The sequence below is a fragment of the Aythya fuligula genome, chromosome 2 (assembly GCF_009819795.1).
Source record: "Aythya fuligula isolate bAytFul2 chromosome 2, bAytFul2.pri, whole genome shotgun sequence".
NCBI classification, from domain to species: domain Eukaryota; kingdom Metazoa; phylum Chordata; class Aves; order Anseriformes; family Anatidae; genus Aythya; species Aythya fuligula.
Window position 1 is genome coordinate 122,138,777 of NC_045560.1, and position 21,069 is coordinate 122,159,845.

The window sequence follows — 21,069 nt, forward strand, 5'->3', positions numbered from 1 at the left end:
AATATAATGGGAATCTCCTCTGTGGTCAGATGGTTGCTTTTTAGCTGCTGCTATCTTTATCTACCCAACTAAAGAGTCCTTCTCCATCCTTTTTATAAAAACCCTTTAAGTACTGAAAGGCCACAATGAGGTCTCCCTGGAGCCTTCTCTTCTCCAGGCTGAACATCCCAGCTCTCTCAGCCTTTCTCTCGTAGGAGTGGTGCTCCAGCCCTCTAACCATCTTTATAGCCCTCCTCTGGACTCACTCTAACAGCCCCACATCCTTCTTCTTCTGTGGGCCCCAGACCTGGATGCAGCTCTGGGGGCCTCAAAAAGGCAGAGCAGATGGGGACAATCACCTCCCTCCACCTGCTGGTCACACCTCTGTTGATGCAGCCCAGGATGCAGTTTGCCTTCTGGGCTGCAGGCACACACTGCTGGCTCATGTTGAGCTTTTCGTCCACCAGAACCCCCAAGTCCTTCTCTGAAGGGCTTCTCTCAATGAGTTCTTCTCCCAGTCTGTGCTCATGTCTGGGATTGTCCTGACCCAGATGCAACACCTTGCACTTGGACTTGTTGAACATCATTAAGTTCATATGGACCCACTTCTCCAGCTCCCTTTGAATGGCATCTCTATTCTTCGTTATCAACTGCACCACTCAGCTTGGTGTCATCTGCAAACTTGCTGAGGGTGCACTCAATCCCATCATCTATGTCACTGATGAAAATATTGAAAAGCACTGGTCCCAAGACAGACTCCTGAGGGACACTGCTCATCATTGGTCTCCACCTGGACTGAGAACCATTGACCACTACTCTCTACATGCGGCCATCAAGCCAATTCCTTATCCACCAGATGGTCACAGAATCACAGAATTTCTAGGTTGGAAGAGACCTCAAGATCATCGAGTACAACCTCTGACCTAACGCTAACAGTCCCCACTAAACCATATCCCTAAGCTCTACATCTAAATGTCTTTTGAAAACTTCCAGTGATGGTCACTCCACCACTTCCCTAGGCAGCCTGTTCCAATGTCTAACAACCCTTTCGGTAAAGAAGTTCTTCCTAATATCCAATCTAAAACTCCCCTGGCGCAACTTAAGCCCATTCCCCCTCGTCCTGTCACCAGGCACGTGGGAGAACAGACCAAGCCCCACCTCTCTACAGCCTCCTTTAAGGTATCTGTAGAGAGCGATAAGGTCGCCCCTGAGCCTCCTTTTTTCCAGGCTGAACAAGCCCAGCTCCCTCAGCTGCTCCTCGTAGGACTTGGTCTACCCTTCAAATCCATGTTTCTAATTGAGAGATTAGTATGTCATATGGGACTGTGTCAAAAGCCTTGTAGAAGTCCAAGTAGATGACAGCAGTCAGTCTTCCCTTGTTGACTTATGCAGTTACTCCATCATTGAAGGCCACCGGATTGGTCAGGCATGATTTACCCTTGTTGAAGCCATGCTGGCTGTCCAGGATCACCTCCTTGTCCTGCATATGCCTTAACATTGACTCCAGGAGGATGCCTCTGAACATCAGGATGCACTTTGTTACTGTGCAGGTGACAGAGAACTGGCATAGGTTGCCCAGACAGTCTGCGGAGTTTTCCACCTTGGAGACCTTCAAAAGCTGCCTGGACTTGGTCCTGGGCAGCCTGCTCTGGGTGGCCCTGCTTCAGCAGTGGGCTTGGACCAAGCATTTCCAGAGGTCCCATCCAACCTCAGCCATTCTTTGTCTGTAATTCAGGGTAACACATCGGCTGTGGAAAATAGTGATAATTGTAAAGGGAGCAACAGTCCTCAGGGATTTTTCAAGTCCTAGAAACTGTCTTTCTAAAGCCACAGATTAAATTTATGGTAATAAGATGAAGCAGAATTTTGGAGAAAATGTATTTATCCTTAGAACCACTAGTTAGTATGTATGATGTGCTGTGTCCTGGCACTTCTCCTGTGATCATTATTAGTCACATGAGCCAGCACTGAGTCTTACATGCATAATACCAATGGCTTGGATAATTCCTGACTTGAACTTAGAATATGAGTGCTCCAGACTATAATTTTTGGATTCACTATTTTTTGTACACTATTTCATTTTTTGAAAGCTTAGGGTATTATGTCCATTTGGGAAGTAGCCTTAGTTTGTGTGGGTATTAGTCATAGTTCTTATAATAATTTTTATTTCAGAAAAGATTTCAAAACTATAAAAAACTATAGTTATACATCGTATTGAATTTCATGGTTGCACTTAGATTTCTTGAATGCAAGTTTTTTAGGTATAGAATGGATAATTTTCTACTTATTATTTCTGGGGATTGTTTTACATGACAAGCTGAATCAGATTTTTAATGTCAAGCAGAGTATATTATACTTTCTCAACTTCGTAAACTCTGTGATTTATAGGGTATCAAATTTGAAGATTTTTCTCTGTATCATTAACCTTTTATTTTTATGTGAAGCCATTTTATATTTCTATGTTTGTATTAAGCCATTTTAAAGACTTTTCTTGTCTAAAATGATGTGTTACATACAAAATCTCCTTTTTCTTGATCCAGTGACTCCTTCCATTCTGGATGTATCTATTTGGATGTATGAATGTTATTTATTCATCTCAAAGTAACATGTCTTTTATACAAAAGCTTTTTGATTAAAATATAAACCTGAGGGTTATCCATGGAGTTTCTGACAGAACAGGAAATTGTATTTTTACACTTATTTTGAAATGTTGACTTTGGAACTCTGCTGTGCTGGCTCATCACTCAGACAGCTGCTGATATATATTTTGAAGTATAATAGGACCTGAGCATTTAGAAAAGGACATAATTCCATAGGGATATTTGTTGGAGCCTGATCTCAAAAGCGTTTTTTGATCTGTCTGTTGACTAGGAGCGTCTTGGTGATTTCGTTATGTACATGCTATGTAACATTGCTGATCGCTGCCTCATGTTCATTTTGTTACTGCTTCACCGTAGGGTCACTGAGGCTACAGCTGCCACATTTTGTCTGTTCGAGGTGTCCCAAATGTGCTGCATGGATGATCTTGTTGATCCACCCAGGTGGAGAAATTTAAAATTCAAAAAGATTAGCTCACTTTACCGTTTAACACAAAATGACTTTGACATGTTGAGAGAAACTTCAGCCTGTGTGATTTTAGCGCAGCCCAATCTTGCAGTTTAGTACTTCCTCCTTGCACTCTAAGGGACACAGGGAATGTTTGATAGACTTAGTGAAACAAAGAGGTACAAGAACAGGAAAAATGTGGCACGTCTTCATTAAGTGATCTGGTAGAGTCCCACTAGAGCATTTTACTGCTAGTGCTGGTCTCCTGAGTTGAGTACTTTACATTACAAGATTGTCAGTGCTGATGATGACTAAATATCAAAGCAGTCTCTTGGCAGCAATAGTAAGAAGTATTACCTTTCCTTTTCCTCGTGTTGTTATGAAATTAAAAAATGTAATTTCCTATTAACTTTGATATAATTTTTAAAGTTCTCACAACCTCCAGTATTTAACTTTCCAAAACTGAAACCCTCTTCTTTTGTTTGCAAGAAAAATCTGGAGTTTCTTTCTGCTTTTATGCTGAGCAGTAAGTAACAATATCAAACAACAATTTTTGATGGAAACTCCTAAACTTTGTTGTCTGAGATGTCACTAGTAGTGAAGGTGCCAGCCTCCACCAACACGTGCCTCTTAAGGAAGTGATATGACCTCCTTATCTCCTTCTGGTAAGCAGCAAACCCCCAAATTACTTCAGTATACCCCATTTCATTTTGAGTTCCTCTGCCCTTCTAATTTGTACAATCTATTCTTCTATCAATGGGGTAAGTTGAGCCAGCAAATTTTGGATACCTCTGTCTCGCCTTCAAGGTTTATCTGGTTTGGATTGTCTCAGAATAATCTGAAAATGGGGTTGAACACATAAATTCTCTGGGTAAAGTAACTCTTTGAGAAAAGCAGTCTGAAATTGTGCACAGATACCTCTTTCCCTCCTTTTATTCTGTTGATTTCAATGCAGTTAATTACCTTAATCATACTCTGGGTTAGGGTCTGCTTTTTTGTCATTTATATAGAGCTAAAAAGCCTGTGTCCTTCACCTCTGCTTGGGGATTCTTTTGGGTGAAAAAGTAGAAATAAGAACAGTGACATATATCTCTATTAGTGGATATTGCTCTTCGTATAAAGAATCCAGAAGTAAATATATTTCCTCTACCATTATGATGAATTGTTATTTTTTTTAACTTCTATCTGTGCTGTCCGCAAGATTTTGTAATTAAGAATAGGATAGTAATTTGAGCAGGACCCACGTGCCTCTACCTCTTTTCTGTAGATTTTTTTTTTCCCCACTAATGTATTCTGAAGGTTTTAGGGATGAGACAAATTACTCTGTGTTGGCGACATGAACAAAATAAATGAGACCTAGCTGCACAGGCAAATCTTACTGCATAACCCAATGGTGAAAGCCCTTGTTAGTGGGGAAGAAATGTTGCTGTATATTCAGCATCCTGCTCCCAGGACTCCTGTGCTTTACGTGCTGTCATTGTATATAAAAATAAAGAGCCCTGCAGGCAAGAAATACAAGCAACTTTCCCAATGCCAGATAAGTGCCCTAAGCAGTAGGCTATAAACTCCCATTTCTGCTTGTGCTCTCTTCTGGACTCAACAAATGTTAATTTTTAATATTTTATTTTATTTTATTTTATTTGGCTACTGACATTGCTTCAGGAAGAAGCTCTCCCCTGGGGATCATAGTGGATAGGAGGTAGGAGAAGAATGGATGTCTATGTAAGTGGGAGGAGAAGAAATTGAACCTTATTTCTCAGTGTTTATGGTGGATGCCTTTATCACAGTAGCCAATAAAAAGGCTAATTTTTATTTATTTATTTATTTATTTATTTATTTAGTATGTGTGCAAATGCCTAAGGTGCATATACATATCTGTAGAACTCCATTTGGGAAGGTGCTTCTGGCCACTGCCCAATTTTATGGGAGCCCAGTCCTGGCACGTGTAGCTCTGACCTTGCTTGGCAGATACCAAGATGGACACATGAAGGCAAACTGTTTCTGATTCAGATCAGGCATGAGCTGGGTACCAAGCCTGTTAACATGGTCCTGTTGGCAAAGTGTAGAGGCTGTGTTTGTTGCCGTTACAGCACAGTCTTCCAGGAATTTAAGGCACTGCTCCAGGTATCTCTGAGAGATTGCTCCTAAGAAGAGGCACATACTAAACAACTTCATCCATATCTGTGCTTTTGGCTCTCAGACTGCTCTAGGTGTTTCAGATATGCCAGGGAAAGAAGCCAGACACACCACTGGGGGTGCAAGTGAGCGGTCAGGAGTCCTCCCTCATGTTAAGTGAGCAGGTTGTGACCAGTTGTCTCCCCAGCCAGTGCACTCATGCCCAAGGGACCATTTTGAGTAGGTAGATATGAATCTGGGGCACAGCTTCCCTTTTTCAGAGCCAAGGACTCTTCATTGGAGGCAGGAGGGAAATCCTAAGCCAGCTGCCCTCAGTGCTGGGAGCACTACATGACGTGCTCAATTCATTACTGCGTGTGAAGGCATAGGCTTTGCTAGGTGAGAGCTTGAATGAGTATCAGGACAAAGGTGGTTGATGAGCAGGTTTGAATCTGATTTTGAGTACAAGTGTCAGCTAATTAACTCAGGCTGTTCCAGATGCAGACCCTGAAATAGTCTTTGGTACAATCACACATGCAGGTGCAGTTTCATCAGATTTTCCAGCAGCTCCTTCACAGCATGCGCCATCCCCTGCTTAGTTGTTGGTAACGTTGTGGATCCAGGAGGAAGATACATTGTCTCTGAAAAAAATACAGTCAGTGAATTATTTGAATGTCTTGCTGATCCCAAAAGATCTCCCCTTGCAGTGGTAGGAATTGCTCTGGCTCTGATATCATATTTATGATATCATAAATATCTTCTGCTTATATCCTCTTATGATATAGGACAGGCGTCTTGCTTTGTTGTTGCTAATACCTTAAATACTGAGTTCTGCCTGTGCCAAAGAGTTTTTGAAACTCTCTGTCATTTCACATGGGAACTGGGGCACCCTTGCACTGTATTGTGTGATGTATCCTATGGTTTAGGGAAGCTACAGGCAGGAGTATTCCCAAGGTGAGATCATCTGAATTGCCTGAGGGAAGGCATTGGAAAGTGGTTGAAAAAGCTAGTGATTCTGAGGCTCTGCTAGTGAAGTGCCAACTAGGTCACTATTATGATGAAGCTACTGAATGTCCCTGAATCTACTACAAGTTGAAAACATGGTGAGGATAACATCAGGGTCACTGTTGTTAGAAAGACCACATATTTTTGTGTAGGTGACAAACTACTCTGTGAGGATTTTACACAACTAAAATTCCTCCTGAGGTCCATATGCCATTTTTCCGGATTTGGGCATTGACTTCTGTAGTTATATTCCATACCTACAGGAAAAAAAAAAAAAAAATCATAATAATAAAAAAACACAGTTAATATGCTACAGAACAATAAGTTAGTAGAAGAGAGGACAGAGTGTGAAGTAGGCAAAAGTGAGGTAGAGAGCTAATGCCACATAAGCGGACAGCTTTCTCACATGAGTGCTGTTCCCTCTGATGTTCTCCCTTACCTACTGAACCAAAAGAAAGAGATGAGCATCCCACATGTCCAGGAGGATATTATCATTTTAATAGTCTGCTGTGTGATAATTTTTTATTTATGTATACCCGGCCAGATGTTTAGCTGATAAAGATCAGAGAAACTTTACTAATTGCAGAGGAGCTGCACCAAGTTTATGGTTTAACCTTTGTTCATTTAATTGTTTAGATTTATCATATTTAAGAACCTCAGCATAGAGACTCCTGATTTCATGACTTAAATAAGGGGTGATTTTTGTACAGAAATGATGTATTCTGCTCTCAGCTACACATAGCCCCATCTTGTAAGTGAGAATTGAATCAGGCCATTATGAGTAGAAAGTAATGTTTTACATCAAATACCCACATATGATAATACTTTGATTGGTATTCGTAGGGCCATGCTTACTCCATCTGTCTCGGTTATAAATATTTTAAGTGCATATTTCAGTAAATTTTAGAGTTTGTAACAATGTAGTAAAATCAAGTAGATGTGTAATAAATTCTGACAAGCACAGCAACTCAGTTGTTGCTCAATAGGGTTCTGTTTAGCTGCTCAAAAAAAGACTTGCTAGGCTAGAAAAATATTGAACCAAGTTTAAACTTGAACAAGTATGCTGCCAGGAAAACTCTGGGTTTAATGTCTTTAGAACAATAGGCTGGATTGTCAAGAATGAGTAGAAAATGGGTTTGTCAGCATAAAGCTGGCATTCTAGCAGAAATATTCAGAAATTGCTGGAGGAGCTGAGCAAGAAGATGATTTTTATCTGGCTTTTTATTTTCCTCTTTTTTTTTTTCTATATATTCAGAAGTGCAGAAATACCTAAGGATGCTGCTTATTTATACCTAAGGATGATGCTTCTTAGCTTCCTTCATTTCTACACCTATAAAAATGCATTCCCAAAGTACAATGTGGATAGTGGGGAGAGAGCCATTAGGCTGCTTCTGTGTCTTTCCGAATTAGAGGTGTCCAAAGTATCTTAGCAGCTTTTGCCAGCATGCAGGTAGCCCATCTGGCCCTCAGTTTTGGAGCAGCTTATTCCAAGGTCTTCCAACTTTTTCTACAGCCATTCATTCTCACAGCCTGTATCCTTAAATCAATGAAGTTCCAGCAGGCTTCCTTAATTCCTGCATAAGTGAACTCCCAGGAATATATCCATGTAGCTACACCTAGGATTCTTCTGAGGGGATCTGAATGCTGACTAGTAGCTATTTTCAGATAGCAGCATGTTGACAACACTACTAAGGGCTACACCCAGGAACTACAGTTTCCAGAATTTTGCAGTATTTCAATCTAGTGAAGCCTCGTACAAATAACAAACAAAAAGTGAAAAGTGTTCTATGTCACCCATAATTAAAAAGTGGATGTTCTGTTTATGTGTTTTCTTACAGCTGGCAGCATTAGAGAGACAGATCTTTGACTTCCTTGGTTTCCAATGGGCTCCTATCCTTGGCAATTTTCTACAAATAATAGTTGTCATTTTGGGTTTGTTTGGAACCATCCAGTTTAGGCCTCGATATATAGTTGTGGTAAGTCTCATTTATATTATATTATTTTTGCAATTGGTTTTAAAACTTGTCACATTACAATGCATAATCTTCTTGGCCTCAAAACACCGGATGTTATTTCTGTAGAAAGTTCAGAGTCCCTATGTATTTTTGCAAATTGAGGACTAGTGAGTAGCATTTCTGAAATTTTGGAAGTTATAAGAATGGATAGCTTAAAGAAAGAGCTGCAAAAATATGACAGTGATACAAGCTATTAGTAAGATTCTTTATAGAATTAAATACTAGGATGGGTCATGGGAACATCTACAATTATGTTACATATAAATTAAATGAAGAAAAGAGGTAAAAATGTTGTTCACTTTGCAATAGAAAAACAGAATCAATGGCCATTAAAAAAAAAAAATAATAAAAATAATAAAAAAGGAACAAGTCATATTTGGCTACATCTTCCTCTTAAATGGGGAGAAGCAATTTGACACAAGGGTTACAAAGACATCTTGCTCTTACTTACATATAACTATAACTTGACCTGCCAAAATGTGTGTTTACCACCTTGACCCCAAATTGTTGTGAATTAACTCTGATGCTTGTAACTTGGAGCTTCACAGACTTCTTCCTATGTTCACAACATAGCCAGAAATAATAATAATAATAACAAACTCAACAACTTTCAAAGCTGTGAAGGAACACCCATCAGAAATATCCCTTTTGCTCCCCCACCACCTCTTCTTAATGGATCATTATTACATTTTCACCTGGCATTGTCTGTATCTGGAACATTTCAGTTGTGTTGCCAGTAATGGATTTTAAGAGGCTAAATTTGTTGTGTTTTTTTCTTTTTTTTCTTTTTTTCTTTTTGTTTTTTTTTTTTTCTTCTTTTCTTTCCTCACAAGACTGAAATAAATGTCTGCTAGGAAAGGCTCATTAAAACAGTGCTTAAAAGGCTTCATCTTTTCTAGTCAAGCCTGAAATCCTGTAATTCTTCTTGATGTCTTAAATGTGAACAAAAACTGTACCCAAGGTAATGTTGAGGTTCTTTACACTCACATTAGCTAAATTTCACAAGCAGACTATAAATAATTGAAAATGGATTGATGTAAATAATAACATTTTTATCTGATACCTGTCACTGGAGAACAGAGCATCATCCATGTATTGATCACTCACCTTTCTGCTTCATGTTCTTCATTTTATACATAAGACAATGGAAGCAAGTGAGGGTAAGCATCTGTAAAATTACACAAGAAATTGGTGTCTGAAGTGCAACAACACAAATCTCTTGTCCCTCGAGTTCAGCTCTGCTGTTCAGTGGTGGAAGCTCTGCTTTTGCTGTCAGAATGAAGAACAACAGATGTTGACTGCTTCTATATTTTTCAAATGTAAATGAACATTTTAGACTATATCAAACTATTTTAAAGTAAAGGTTTAAAGCTTGGTAATTAAAGAAACATCCCACCAAGATACTTATTCCTCACATTTAACTTAACTTACATCCTGATCTAAGCATATATTTAAGCGATTAATGCAACTGTGAATACTCGTTACTTGGGAAGATCAAGACTTTTGAGCAGTTCCCATTCCTACTAATGAAAGATTCCCAGTGAATTAGGAATGATGAAGTCTGAAGAGTGAAAGCACACAGGCTGTCTAGTACCAGTCTCACAGCTCAACATCAGCAGAAGGGGTGTCTTACATGCCTCCCTATTCCCCATTTTCTTCTACCTGGCTGAATACTTCTCCACAGCCCCTCCACCAACTTTGGCAGATGTTTACCAGACCCTTAGGTGAGCCAGTTCCAATCCCAAGCTCTCAGAAAACCAACCCAGCAAAAACTGGAGAGTATTTTGCTAGTTCAGTGAAGTTAATACAGTCTGTGAGGTTCCCAGTTGGTGCCAGGGCCAGCATAAGATGGGGATTGGGACTGCACAGTCATGAGCAGCAGTGCAGAGGCATCACGGAAGAAAGGAGGTGCAAGACTGCCCTTATTGTTAGCTACAAACTTGTCAGCTTAGCCTCTTGTTTAGCTTCACCCTCAGGCTGAAGACATCGAATGCCTCAAACCCGCATAAACTGTAATCCTCCCTTTGCTCAGCTGCTTCTTTTAGTCCCTGTGCTGATCCTTCTTTTGCACCAGCACAAGAGTCACTTCAGCCACTTGATAAATTGTCAAACTAGAACAGATTCAGCTGAAAAGCAACCATTTTCTTTTGTGGTGTTAATTTAAGTGCAGGTCAGCTCTCTGACTTGGTTCACTATAAGGCTTGCTCCAGCAGAAGGGAGAGGTGGGAGAGGGGAAATGGGAACAAGCAGTCAGAGGAGGGGGACAAGTGCATTGATTTCTTCTGCAGCAGTGAAGGCTTACACCAGCTTAAAGTGCTCCTTGAGCTATAGCCTGAGGATCTTCCAATAACATGTTTCCCAGAAACTGTGCTTCCTCTGGCTTTGCCAGCAGCTGTCCTCAGAAGCCCTAAAGAAATGCATGGTGTGGACAGCAAAGACTCCTATGAGTGCCAGCTTTAGGCTGACTTGTCCAAGACAAAAAGGAATCTGAAGGCATCTCTCCTAGGGGAGGACATAGACTGTCTCCCTGCTTCTGATACCCTATGAAATCACATTCCACCCATTATAGTAGTAAACTTTTACCACTGGCTTCAAGTGTAAAGTCTATTTAATGCAAATCTTCACCACCAACCTGAATTTCAATGTAACTTAAACACAGAATGCAGCAAGATTCCTAGCCAGATTGAGTAGTGAATTGTGCTCTAAATGGGTTTCCAAGTCCATATCTGTACTTTCAGCCACATCTAAGCTCCTGGATATGATCGTGGTTGGCATCCCACTCCAGAGTGAGAGTTTGTTTCTGTGGGTTTGGCAAAAGAAATATTGTGATGTGTTTTTATGTACTCTGATTACTGAAGTTTCTGGTTTAGATTAAGCTAATTGAAAGACTAATCAAATACTTCCTGAAAAGTTCTTAGTATCTATTGTTTTTTCCTTAAGACTTCCCTGGAAATCGTCTTTGCTGAATTTTGCTTTGAATTCTGATTTTATCAGAATTCAAAAAAATTGAAGTAATGAAAAATCATGTCAGATACAACAGTTTACTTGTGTAAACTGTCTACAGAAAATTGATCTAATGCACATGTCCGCAAATTGTCCCTATGATATTCTATCATACTTCTATAGGAACCTTCAGTTGGGCTGACCTGCTCTATGGACCCTGCTTTGTCCTAAAGAGATCTTTAATGTATTTTCTGTGTGATGAAGGCTGTGACTGGAGACTTCCCTGACTAAAGAAGTTACACAAAAGCCTTCACTTTGCTATTCTATGCTAAGTATGCCATGTTCTCTCTGCTCAAACTTTAAAATAAGCCAGGGATGGGAAATAAATAAATAAATGTGTTACATGTAGGGCTATAATTTGAAACACATCTATACTGTAGTCAAATATGAGAGTGTTGTTCTGCAGACACAACTGAAAAGGCTTTTGGTGCAGGTACCTGGAGCCATCATGCTCAGTGAGGGCTGCAATAGAAGCTGAATAAACTCAAAAGCAGCTGGATGCTTCTGCCCCTCCCACTGTCATCAAACCCAAGCTTGTTAGTTTAACACTAGCATTTAATAACTACATAAGCTGTAGTAATTGATTTGACAACAGTATAAACATAGCCACTGTGAAGTAAAAGTCTGAATAAAAAAAAATAATAAAAAAAAATAAATGAGTTTTGCTTATAGTTTGAGTGATATGAAATTTGGACTGAGAAACGCAACTCATGAAGCATCACTGTCAAATACAATTGTTGTGTCTGACATTCTTAGTCTACTGGCCTTTGGATACAGGACTATAAAAATGGTCATTCTGAAATAAATCTGGAATTTCACTTGCTCATAAGTAAAATTCTGAGTCCTCAGAACAGCTTAGGAAACACAGAGAGAGAAATAACATTAACTTCAAATGTCCTAGTTAGTTTTAAATATAATAATTATTTTTAACAGTTTTTATGTTAATTTCTAATGTAGATCAATTCTTGTGAACAATTTGTCCTGTCACTAAGCAGTTGTGTTATTTTCAGTACTTGGATATTTTGTGGCTGAATTAAATCAGTTGAACGTTCCCAGGAGACATAAAAATGCTGAGCCGATTCTTAATTTTCCCATATTGGCTCATCTGAAATTTACACAACAAACATTTGCAAAGAAGAAAAAAAAACAGTTAAATCTGAATTCTAACTACAGTGTAATACACTGGTCACACAGCTCCAGAGCTTTGCTGTGATCTGTTTCCCTATGCATGCTTTTCCTTTTTTTGATAGAACTTGCTATCACCAGCAAGATTTTCAAGCTGTTAAAATTGATTAAAGATGATGATAGGATACTTGTTAAAGTTGTCTTTTTTTCCCTCTTTCTATTTCTGATATGGGACTTCAAAAGCTTTCCGAACTATGAGTCATATAGATTAAATTGCACAAACCTGGCCCAAAGCTGAACATGAATGTATTAATGAACAGTGAGAGATGAAAATAATGCACTCATATAGGGGGAATAGAAAGAATAAATCTCTTCTTTACTTGCTGTAATTTATTCCAATAAATAATATTATATATAGGCAATCTGTACACCTGAAAAAGCAGTTTCTCTAAAAAAAAAAAAAGGCTGGACAGTATACAAGACTGCTTTACACAGTATTCAAACAAATGCTGTACAAAGACTTGCTGTTTCAAAACACGTGAAATATTTAGATAACCGGAATTATTCCTTGAATACCCTTTCTGTAAGTCCTGAGTTGTTACTGTTCCATCATGTTGATTTATGCCACTTTCCTCGTCATCCACAAATACAGCTAAGGAGGGCTGTGTAAGTACTGGTGCCTCTGAGGCATAGCCAGGTACCTAATAGAAGAAGATCTGATGATTCAGTAGTTGCTGCCTTTCCCTTGAAGCATCTCTGAGCCAACATTTATTTCTGCTAATGCCAAGACACTACATCAGAAGAGGTGCTGAGATTATTCATTAAAGCTAAAGTTGTCCCACAACCCTTGTAATATTCAGACTTAGACATTTCCCTTTTCTCTCTTATCTTTCAATTTAACAAGCCATTCTTCACAACTGTCCTTAACCCTTTCTATTTGTGACATTGTTCCCATCCAATTGCAATGGTTTAACTCTGGAAGTGGTTATATTTCACTGGTGTACGAAAGGTGTCCCTGCAACACTTTCAGTGTGCAAGTGACCTGTAGAGGCACAAGAGGCATCCTGTTACAAGGAGCCTGGCGTTAAGAAGGGATCTGAAAGGAACCTCCTGGGATGAATACTAATTTAACCTGTGATGTTTAGGGAGTACACTCTCTGCATAACTTACAGGACACCAAATACTACCTCACCCCAAACATTCCTAGGGCAAAAGTCCAAAAGTAAGAAAACATACAGTGCATTCTGGGGAGAAATCAGCAGAGGTTATCACCAATGTCCTAGCTTCTTTTCAGCAGAAGGCACCTGTTAGGTGATAATATCCACATTACCTTTAGGTAGTGCATGATGTGGAGTATAAAATAAAAAAATAAAATAAAATAAAATAAAACACAGCTTCCCCTATTACTTCAATTTATGTGGAAAATGATGACAGATACAGGAAGGATTTTGATGCTGAGCATTAGACCAGATGGGCCTGGCAGAAACTGAATGGGGCTGGCCAAAGAACTGGGGCAGGAGAGGCTGGATGTGGGTAGGATGAGAGTGTGCAGAAACAGCAGGATCACCTGGGTAGTGTTCAGGACATGGGGCAGGAGAGGTTGAATGGCAGCTCAGGTCGTGAACAGATTAACTTAAGTGTCTTGGGAGAGAAATTAACCCTGTGGATCAGGTTGGACCTGATGTTTCAGGCTGACCACTCCTCCACTGAGAGCAACTGTCTGACACTTCACATGACATGCTCCTGTGCCTGTTGTCCCATCACACAGAGGAGAACAAACCATCACTGTAGTCAATTTTTCCACTAGTTCAAAGCACAGTTTTTTGTAATGGATCTATAAGGTATTCCTCTTTTAGTGACCTAAGCAGGTGTTAAGTGTGATACCACATCATGGAATATTATTACAAGTTGTTGTTTTAAACTTTGAAAGTGTATATACATAAAAAATTACACACATACACTTAATGCTCAGAAAGTATTATAAATTTTTGTGAACACACACAAAAAAAAAAAAAAAAAAAAAGCTAAGGAAAACTATTATTAATGTACAATCTTAATGGTATCCTTTTATATATTTTCAGTTTTGAGCTGCATGGATGCATACCAATATTTTCATAGTGACACCTCACTTTCAATAGAAAGGACAGACATTTTGCAGTTTTCTGGTGATGAAAGCTATAGAATACAAATTTGATTTGCAGAAAACAAAAGACATGGGAACAATGAAACTGCAGGAATAAAGGACTGCTTTTGCTATGAAGGCAGTTATGGGTAGCTGAATTTTTTCTCTGCTCTCAACCAGTGAAACCTTTTTTGACACAAGGCAAGTCACTCAAACCAAACTTCTTGCATGCTTTGTTTTCCCCTTGTGTTCTGGGTTCTTGACTGGAGACTTTGTGGTCTGATTTGCACACATGCTGAGCACTCAGCCTCTGGGAGCTGAACACTGAGATTGTAAAGTTCTGTATAAACCCAAGTGTTCTGAAAAACAAAGTCTTAAGCATCTCAAATTGGATGCCTATAATGTACGAGTACTTCTGAATGTAATCTCTGCATGTATCAGAACATCATTTGCATTCTGAGAGCTGTAGCATTCCCTTATAACATAAAATAAATTAGTTAATGTTTGTGCAGTTCTAACATTACAGCGATGAGCATCTTAGAAAACCTCATGAGGAAATTAATATTCTGTCTTCACAGCAGGGTCTGAGTGACAAAGAGAAACAAAGTGTTAAGTTAGCTGTTCAGTGAGTGAGTAAGGTAGGATCCTCTAAAATAAAAATATATATATATAATGATTTAATTGATGTTTGCATTGTATTACACAGCCACGAAAAGGAAAACTAATATAGCATGTATAGCTAGAATTCTATTTCCTCATTTTGCTTTCTTGCTTTTGTTTTCTTTAAAGTTTTCTATTAATGCAGTCTTCCTTAAGCATCTATGATGCTATACAAGGAAAAAATATGCTACTTGCAAGATCAAAAAGCTGTGTTTTTAAGTGTGAAGAATAATTTTCTTACTTATAAAAATTAAGTAGGACTTATTACTGAATATGTAATTATGTAACATGTACTTAACCAATACAGAGCCTATATTTATATTCCTGCTCTTCAGTGAGTGTTGGAGGAGCCACTTTCTTACACAATAGCTGGGTTTCAAGGTACACATTGGTTTTGAATCATCACTTCTCCTTCAGTATTTGTCAAGTGGATATGTAACTGAGCAGGTCCTGACTTTGTAAAACAGATAGGTTTTGCCTGTGTGGTTTATAATTGCCCATAGAATTGCACCCATGTAACAGAACGAGACCCTTAACAGATTTGGCATGGCCTGCAGATCAAATATGTTTCCTATTTTTATTATGATGATAAAATTCATTCATTGACAAATGAAAAAATCTTTCTTAAAAAGTGGAATTCTCCTCAATATTCAGAAATCTGCTGTATATGAGCAGCTGTGCCTTAATAAGACTGAAATTCCAGCAGCTGGCATTGTATTAAGGATTCATTAATTTTGAGCACTCTGCACCTGATGTTCTTAGGACATACGATGGAAAATCAAGAGTTTGTGGTGAGTTACTACAAAGTCAGCAAACAGAAAAAACTGTGATATCCTCTTCTAAGTTAATCTTCTGAATAGACCTTATATTGTTCACAGTCCACAGCTGCTTTGTCTAATTTATAACACAGCCCTTAGTTTGCCACCCTGCCCTTCTCTGGAAGCCAGCAGAAATGGGCCAGGAGTGTTACTTTCATTTTGTCTATTAATGATCTACTTCTTATGTCATAGACATCTCCAAACATCCTAATTACTACATAAAGAAAATAAATTAAACCAGCTAACCTGCATACAGAAACTGTTATATTCTCGTGTAATCAAAGAGTGGAAAACTTCAGCCCTCTTCAGCTGAACCTATCATTGTATGCCATAGGAAGAGGAAGGAGGAGGAGAACATAACTGAAACCTGCCCAACAAAGCCAAGCTGACAATGTGCCTGGAATGGAAACAGGATCTAGCATAGTGCAGATTAGGGTGTTAAGTTTTTCTGAGTGCATTGAAGCAAAACAATAGCATATTAACCTCACCTGGTCACAGCTAAGTAGACTTGCAAAGCTATTTAGCAGCAGTTCTCCATTGTGAAGGTTATAAGCACATACATGTAAAGTTGTGCTGCCACTGCTCGTTATATTTTTATGTGGGTGTAGCCCCAGCATGGTTGGGTATGCACTTGACTAGTCAGACATAAATGCTTCTGAGCTGAGCCGTTTGGATAGTTAATTATGCATAGTTTTACTGTCATATATAGATAAACAGCATAAGGAAACAGTGCCAGTCAATTATGCTGACAATTAAAATGCAAAAGATGATTTAAGACAGACAAATTAATCTCCCATACATGCTGTGGGTGGAGTATAGGGTCATTCTTGCACTAGAGGAAAGCACTGGAGAACCCAGAAGTGATGTAGATACATTCATCCAGTAAGGGTGCATTGTAGAATCATGTTCACAGCCACAAGGGTTGGAGAACTAATGAGCCAGACACAATCAGCTGAAATAATGATCTAATTAAAATATCTTTTACTTAAAGACTCTTAAAAAATATCCTAACCTTTCTCCTTTTTGTTTTCTAGCAAGTTCTAAATATCAGATCAATAGATTTTCTGTTTTCTTTGACATTTTGTTTTTCCTTGTATCTTTCTTCATAATATTTTGTAGAATATGGAGCATTTAAATTACTATACTATTCTGAAATGTGCATTAACAGTGCTAAGTCATGTTTTACAAATGACTCACAGTTGTCCCAAAAGTCAGCATTTTGGTTTTAATTGGTACCAGTAGAGTAGTGTAAAACTGTAAAGAATAAATCTGTTTTATTAGTATGTATTTAGAACAGCAAAGAGTATTGGATTTGTAATTTCCTGTGATTCTTAGGGGACTTGTGCAGGGAAAACTCCTTTTCTGAACTCTGCCCTTGACTGTTCCCAGAAGAACAATGCTTATTGATATCAGTATTTTATTATTGATTTGCTCAGTATAAAGTTCTTTCATCTTCACGTTTTATTTTTCTGTCTTTTTGCTTTCATCCGGCTTTGTGTTTAGTACACGGTGTGGACTGCCCTGTGGGTCACCTGGAATGTTTTCATTATCTGCTTCTATTTGGAAGTAGGCGGACTTTCCAAGGTAGGTCTCTTATCATTCTTTAGGTTTATGGGAGGGTGTTTTAACTACAGAACTCATGGATTTTAGAAGGCTGGAACCATAGAGGAAAAATGTGGCTGTTTGAGCATACAATCTGATCTTCAGTGTTTGAACTTGTATATGATAGTAAATAATCATGGTTTTGAAGTACATAAATGCAATGAATCTAAACTACAGTTGCCTTCTGAAGCACCATCTGAAGAAAAATTATGTTATTCAGTAGAAACTTTAAAGTTCTTTTTGATTCTTGAAAAACAGACAATGCCATTTTGGGTGAATTTCCAAGCGTAAGTGGAAAACGTATCTGAATTTCTCAGGCTGCTTTGAAAGCAGCTAAAGAAAATTACGAAGAAGGTTAATGTAGTAACTTGTAGAGCAAATTGGTCTTACAGTGAGAATGTTAATTCTTTTCTTTAAAAAAAAAAAAAAAAAAAAAGGCAAAGGATGACTTTTTTCACATCTGAATAAAACTTTCCTTTACACGGCACTTAATGCTCTAGGCCATTGATTCTCTATTCAAACCTCTGATTAGAGCAGAAGTATTTGCTGGAATTACCAGGATATGTATTGCATTCATAAAACAGAGTGCTTATGTTAGTGTAGGTTATATTTAGCATTGTATCTACAGTGAGTTCCATACAGTGTCTGATGATTTTTATTCTATTGTTAGACAGAAATTAAATTAATCTCTGTTTACCACATTCATATTTAAACGTTTGTAGGCACAGTATGCCAATAGCACAAGTGGATCCTGGAATTAATAGAATAAATGTCCCTGATACTAGCTGTGGATTTAATGATATAGATTATGCTACTGTTGATTCATGCAATGCTTTTAAAGAATTCTGAACTCCACTCAGTTCAGATAGCAATGTTTGTGAGCTATGTGATTTTCTGGGTTCATCATTAAAACTCATGGCTTTCGGTTGACAACAAATAAAAAAACGGTGAAACCAATTTAATAAGAAATAAAATTTAATTTACTCAGAAAAAAAAAAAAAAATCTATTAAAATTAAAGCTTTCAACGAAAGCTTCTTTTGGTGATAAAACTTTGTAATGAAAAACTAAAACAGCTTATTTTTTCTGCAAATGTGATTTAGTTTGCTCGGAGTCATAGACTTGATGGGGAGATTAGTGCACTTCATAGATCAAAATAACTTATTGTATTGGCATGTTTTGACTTAAAAATCTATTGTGTACACAGAAGTGATGAATGCCTAAAGTAATTGTTCTTTTTCATTTTGCTGTACACATAGTTTGCATTTTTTTTCAGTTCGTTGATGACTGTTATTATAGGGACTATTATATTTTTTTAAAGATTGCTAGTATTTTTTATCTAAATGCCTTGGACGTGAAACTTGTAGTGTGACCCCTAAATTTGTGAAAATCAGAGTTGCCTTTACATAGATTGCAAATAATTCTGATTGTGTCCTTACCAATATAAAACAGTAGAAATAAATAGAAATCCTTTATCTTCCAGTTTCACCAATATGCTTCACTTTTAGGCCTTTTTATTTAATATATATGACAAAACAAAATGCAGAGATGTAGTACAAATATCACTCAGTAATTAAGAAAAATCTCTTTTATTACTATTTATTTTGATTGATCTTTTTGGTGGAATTTTTATTTTGTCATTTATAATTACAATGTTTGAAAAGTGATTTCAAGGTGGTACACACAAAATTATCCTCATGGAATTTAACTGCTCCTGAACAAATTACATCACACATTACATTGTAGCACTGGCATCAGGACCAAGCTAGTAATAATAAAATCCAGAATTTTTTGTAAATTGTGCCAAGAAATTCCACTAAATGTAATGGAAAATTTGAGTAAGAAGGACTTAGCTAATTTATACCCATTCTTTGCTGTGAGGGTTTAAAGAAAACATTTATCTTTCAGTTACAATGCATACTGTTCGTATTTTCCAGAAAGATAAAGTGATTATTTATTTATTAAAAGAACAGCTTGATTTTAATTTTAAGTCTGTGTGTGACTGTATATATATATATATGTAGACACATATAATAGATACTTAAACTTTTGTTGATAAAGAGTGATGAAAACTGTCATCCATTCTCTCATTGTCAAACACCACAGAAGTGGCTTGAACTTTTCTATTCTTTCAGCAAAGTATGGTGCTTTTTCTTAAGAGTTTCCTGGAAAGTTTATGTATTTTTGAAATACATAATATACCAGTGAAAACACATTTCATGTTTTTCAAACATATTTCACCTTTGCCAAAAGAATTCAATTTCACAAATACCCAAATATTTTGACCCAAAAGCCCATTTAAGTTTTTGTTTTTAATAATCTTGTGAGAGATTATTAAAACCTGAGTCTATAGTCTATATACATATGTAATCTGGGGCTATAGGACCTCTTGTGGTCAAGGAATTAACTTAGGTCTCAGTTAATTAATACTCAATTAATATGGTATTATAAACAGGAATTATAAATATAAAGAAGGAGAGTTGTGCAGAAGAAACCAAAAGCAGCTCATCCCACAATAACTACAACGTGGTAATCAGGGAAATCTCCTGAGAAATTAATGATATGGATTCCAATCTTCTTGTGTGTGGAAGGGGAATAAACTTGGCTTTCCACCAGCTGGAGTGGTTTAAGCACAAATCTAATGAGTAAAGGGCTCATCTTTAACTATCCTATAGACAGTGTAAAGTCAAGATCATTTCTCACTTCTGTTACAGAATTGCAAATAAAACATTAATATTTTCTTTCAGGGCTAAATAAATATTATTTGATCAGAAATAGAATAGTTAATTCTTTGTTTGTATTAATTTAGATTTTTACTTGTCTTTTATTTCTCATTTTAGCAGTACAATCCCACCAGCTCTCTATTTGCCTACCAGTGAAAAAACTGTCCCTGTGAAAAAATGAAAATTGCCTATATTTTTCATTTACTGCTTTTTTGAAACTGAAAGAATAATTTTTAGTGTAAACCACCCTGTGTGACAGAAACAAAGCTGTTGTTATAACATGACCTTTTAATCCTCCACAGCAGGATGACAGATTGCTACATCCACACACCTTTTAGTCGTGGAGCTCATTAGTTGTTTGGATCTTATTCTATGTCTTGAAATGAAACTGTTCTAATTGCTGCATTTGAGAGTATGGACAATCTTAGATATACAGACATAAAGAAAAATCTCAAGAATTAAGAGGCAAACAAAACATTCCCTAAAACACATTTGAAAATAAACTTCAATTGAATCTTACCAGTACCAGAAGTTGTCCTTTTGAAATTTTATATGTTCTTATATATGGACTAGACATAATCTATCTTATATAAGTCAGCCTTCTATCCCTAGCAGTACATTCTTTAATGTACTTTTTACTTTACAAAGGATGCCTAATTTATTTAGTTTTCAGAGTTAATATTTCTATCATTTACCTCCCACTAGTATTTCAGAACAAGTATGAAAATAGTTGTGTTTATTTGTATTTATCATTTGATCTGCTAACTGGTACTTTTTGGTAGACCATTTTTCTCCTACTAGATTTATTGTGGGTTACTGTGACATTTGCTCACACATGTTACTACCCTTTATCCTGTAA

The 21,069-nt window shown here is 37.4% G+C and overlaps 1 protein-coding gene across 3 annotated transcripts in view; it reads left to right on the top strand.

Moving 5' to 3' along the window:
- The window catches only part of NKAIN3 (sodium/potassium transporting ATPase interacting 3), a 374,764-nt gene that overhangs the window by 173,338 nt on the left and 180,357 nt on the right, over positions 1-21,069 (top strand). For all 3 annotated transcript variants that reach the window (XM_032181235.1, XM_032181232.1, XM_032181233.1), the window contains exons 2-3: positions 7,983-8,120; positions 17,391-17,471. In XM_032181235.1, the coding sequence (XP_032037126.1) occupies positions 7,983-8,120; positions 17,391-17,471 (219 nt within the window). The remainder of the gene's footprint in view (positions 1-7,982; positions 8,121-17,390; positions 17,472-21,069) is intronic.